The sequence below is a fragment of the Limulus polyphemus genome, unplaced genomic scaffold (genome assembly GCF_000517525.1).
Source record: "Limulus polyphemus unplaced genomic scaffold, Limulus_polyphemus-2.1.2 Scaffold1299, whole genome shotgun sequence".
NCBI classification, from domain to species: Eukaryota; Metazoa; Arthropoda; class Merostomata; order Xiphosura; family Limulidae; genus Limulus; species Limulus polyphemus.
The window spans coordinates 249,231-253,972 of record NW_013666909.1 but is presented as its reverse complement, the minus strand read 5'-3'; the positions used below and the strand labels follow the sequence as shown (position 1 = coordinate 253,972).

At 32.4% G+C, this 4,742-nt stretch overlaps 1 protein-coding gene across 2 annotated transcripts in view; it reads left to right on the top strand.

Moving 5' to 3' along the window:
* LOC111086656 overlaps positions 1–4,742 on the top strand; it is a 102,302-nt gene that overhangs the window by 51,397 nt on the left and 46,163 nt on the right. For both annotated transcript variants that reach the window (XM_022390409.1, XM_022390410.1), the window contains 2 exons: positions 256–753; positions 2,325–2,370. In XM_022390409.1, the coding sequence (XP_022246117.1) occupies positions 256–753; positions 2,325–2,370 (544 nt within the window). The remainder of the gene's footprint in view (positions 1–255; positions 754–2,324; positions 2,371–4,742) is intronic.

The window sequence follows — 4,742 nt, the reverse complement described above, 5'->3', positions numbered from 1 at the left end:
TCGCTGACGCAACAGCTTTCTTGAACCAAGGCATTAGCAACCTGATTGTAAGATGGAAAAGCATTATCGATAAGAATGGAGACCATTTCATTTAATAAATGTTTTGTTTTGATATATATAAGTTGATTGGGTTTTTTCATCTAAAAAAAAGTGACATAATTTCTTGTTGATCTAATAATTTCAGATTAATATTTGCAGCCATGGAATAGGTTTATCAATAGGCAGCGTTAAGTTTCTCCTTTCTTGCATTCACAGTTATTCTCCCTCATTGCTGACAAATATAGGACATATGGATTCCAGAAGGTCTAATGCTCATCTAAGATCCCACCTGCGGCACAGCAAATCTGCTCCTCTCTTTGATGAAACCACACATTTTGAAACCACAATAGCTAATACAAATAGCTGGTCTCCATCTTCTATTCAAGAGGACATTACGGACAAAGAAGCCCAGTTGCCATCAAAAACAGAAACAGATAAATTCTTCTCACGTTCAAAGTCTGTACTTGTGGAGAGTGTTAATGCTTCAGCTGAACCTTGTTCCAGTAGCAATTTCATGTTTTCTAGTAAAGAAAAAGAAACCATTTATACTGTTGATGGGATATCATCTCAAACAGAACATGGGAAGAACCAACACACAGAACTGCTTACAGTTCCATCTACAAGCCAAACAGAACTGATTTCAACTCCATCAACAAGTCAAACAGAACCACTTGCAACTCCTACAACTCAAATGGAACTGCTTGAAGTTCACATGTAAGTGATATGCTTATTTTGCAGAACTTTTATTCATTATTTTATTCTACCTAGAACATTTTATAAAGCAAGCTGAACAAGCAGAATAAGCCCTTTTAGTCAAAATGTCGTAATTTTAAAATGCAAATGTTTATGTTTATTTATGTATACACACACTACTTGTACATGGTGACACTTGCATGTTGAGCCCTTGTTTGTCATGTGGCCATGAGCATGGTTGGATTAATGGAGGTTCCCCTTTTCACCACCAGTGCTGGTGCTAAATCTGTTGAATGAATTTGTCACTCATCATTCCATTTTAAACCACACCAAATCCTGGGCAGTGTGCCAAAAATATGCTTAGTCTGTTGTGTTCTGTCTTAAGTAACATTTGACACACAAGTATTCTTCCACCTAGCAGTAGGATCTATGATTTGTTCAATAAAATGTTGAAGCAACAGATAAGTTTTATGAACATCAGATAATACTTACTTAAACCATTCTACCAGCTCACATCTTAGAAGAGTTAACAATGACTGACACTAAATAGAATATTTAGACAATACAGACATTAAATGAGCTGAACTTGATTCACCTATCAATAAACTAATGTAAATGAGAAGTTTGACTGCACATCTGTGACAACTGTAAAAGTAACTTTGTATTAAGAAACTGCTCACTGTCACATATAACTGACTGACGTAGTAATTACCATATCCTCACCAGATTTTACAATAGAAGATATTCTACTAAAGTTAAGTTTCACACATTTTTGATGACATTCTATTCCCCAGAATTAGTATATTATATTTGGAAAAATCATTAGCTATAGAAATATAAAGTAATGGTAAAAAAAGAAATCACTACACATATTACCTAATGTCAGTATCTTCTTTTGGAGGAATTTTATGTTTATGTACTGGATTTAATGTTTTCTGGACTGCATTGTAGGAGTGGTGCACTGTTGCAGTCTTTCCAATCCATAAAAGACTTCCACTATATGTTTCTTTATCTCTTTACTTACTATCTTGGGTCTATCTCAAATGCACTTTCTTATTTCAACTACATTTCTTAAATTCAGTATTTAACATTCTTTGTTAACTTATGGAAACACTAAGGTCAATATAAATGTTTTATATTAGTTTAACTTCATATTTAAGTTGGTTATAAAGATTCCTTCATAATTCACTAAGATCAGTTTGAAAGTTCTGTTACATTCAACACTGAAACTAGTTCTGAAGCGAGTCTCACATATTCATGTTAAACATTAATTTTGTAATTCACCTACATGCTATCTAAATTTAATTCTAAAGACATAAAATGGTTTTGTTTTTAAGTAGTTCTGTTTCTTTTTAATAATTTTTTGTTCAGTTTTTATTTCTTGCTTTGTCCTATACATGCCAGTACTCTGGTATAATTCCATTTTGCTGCCTCCACATGCCATAAAGTTTCTTTCTTATTGCATGTTTCAGGAGAACCTACTTACTATTTAATTAAAGAAGTTTTGACTATGTTATGTTATCAAAATATTTTAAAGGTGGGCAGAAACATGAATTTCTTAAGTACACTCATCTTCTTTTCCTTTTTCACAGGATGGTAAAGGATACTTTTGCAACTGGTAAAGCTGTTGATTATACTGTAAGTACATCTGATAAATCAATGAATTGCAGTTGGCTTAAGAGTTTGGATGATTTTGTATTATGTAAGTTTGTTATAATAGGTTCATACAAAATATTTTTTGAATTTCAGGTAAGAATAAATGTAGAATTAGATGAATTCTTTGGCTTTCCACTTTTAACTCTAAACACGTATAATCTATAATATCACATTGACTCGTAGCTAACCCTCAGTAACTGCCTCTGAATCAAACTTTTCTGTTACCTTACCTTTAAGATACATCTGCTCTTGTAACTTTACTGTAAGCCCTTTTTTTTTCCTATAACCTTTCCTATCACAATTCATGTAATCTTCGTTGTCATCAGTCTTGTGACATTATCTTTTTAAGTATGATAATTCTGTTCACTTACTTGTAAATCTGTAACTCCACACCTGCTCTTTTGACCATCCCCAGGTCTTTAATTTTTTCATTTTGATTCTCCTGAAGATACATATAATCATGTAAATTTCCCTTCTCTCTGTTCTGGTTATGCAACATTCTGTGTCCTGCCTTGAGACTTTATACATCATTTTTGTGTAAATTGTGCTTATCTCACATGCATTCCTAATATCATATACTTACTGTGTGATCTTGTAATTATGTATAAGTTTGCAAACAAAGAAGTAAAACTTAGAAACTTTATTCCAAACCAGAAAACAGCTTTTACTTTAATATACTTGAATCAATTTATTGAACTATATCATACTGAGATGTGTTAGAAAGCTTGATATGTTGCCACTAACCTTAACTGAAGTTTGTTTTCTTAAGGCAATAGATTCCTTAAATTAACTTATTTTCTTAATACAGAAAATATCCAGATTTTGGGTCTTAAAACTCCCCACATCAAAAACTGCATTAATTTTTGTTTGCATATATCAGCCACTACTGTTGAACTTCTACAGTGAAATATAACGCTATTTGGTGCAACCACACTCAACCAATGGCTAGAAGGATATATTTACATAACTTTATAATAGGCAATATAACTGATAGTGCTATACAACCAATTCTATGATCTCCTATTAGATGAAAAATTTAATAACTTTTGGATTGGTTAAATTCAAAAATCAACAGTTGATAGGTGTCAAGTTTTTATAGGGGGTCGAGATTCTTTACAAATTACAATAGGTGTCTGTGACTTGTTGGTGATAAGTGTCAACAATAAACAGACTACACACAATCCACTTGTTTTAAAGTAATATATATTCAAAACAAGTCAAACACATGTACAAAAATGTGTTACACTGTTGAATCTAGAGCTTTAAATAATTCACCTTTTTGTCAAAAGTTCACACAGGCTGGTTCAGTTACTTTAGAACCCAGTTGACAAGACAGATTATTTCTTCTCTCCTCTTTTATCACAATACAGTCAGTGATAAGTTCACTTACGTTACCCCATGGGTTTTACAGTTGTACCCAGAACTTTAAATAATTCTCTTTTACATCAAAAGTCTACACAGTCTGGTTCAATTGCCTTATAACCCAGTTAACAAGACTAATTATTCCACTGTATCTCTGTTGTTACAATAAAAATTGTGAAACTTTCACTTTAGAAATCACTCTTTACAGATAAATTGACAATCACACAGTCTAGCTTCACTTTTTCATTTATATTTTCTCTAACTTACTTTAACGTAAGTTGATGTATCCGCATGTATTTATACCTTGCAACAGAAAAATCTAGAAATATCTAGACCTATAGTGACAACAGTATTACATATAACGAGAAAAACTTAGAAGCTTTCAGTAAGATGGCATCAACAATAATACAAAAGCCTAATACAACAATTAAACTACACACAAAACGTATGACTCGTACAGAGTTACGTAATGAAACTTGTCATAACTATCGCTTTTAAGATATTTAACTTTTAACACTCTTGTTATGAAAATTGAATAATAATTAAATATTATACCACTAATTAAACTCAATAGTAGCTCATAAACTAAACATTCCTGTATATCCAACAATAGGGTCTTACTTTTGTTGTTTTTTATCGCAAAGCTGGACAATGAGCTTTCTATGTTCTGTTCACCATGGGGAATTGAATCTTGGATTTTAGCGTTGTAAGTCCAAAAATTTACCACTGATTCTTTAGGGTTATAGGGTGTTGTGACCATTACTTTCCAAGGTGTTGGTCTAACGTTTTGCAATAGCTGCTGGAGATGTCTAGATGGATAATTTTATCAAGAATGGCTATTTCTGCTTATTTCTTTCCATGATTATTTTATTTTTGTGATATCATTAGGGCTGGAATATTCTAATTCTTTAGGTGCTTAGAGGGGACTTACATGTAGTTTGGCGAGTGTGGAAATAGCGACTGATGCTAGTGTCAGTTGCTGTGGAGACACA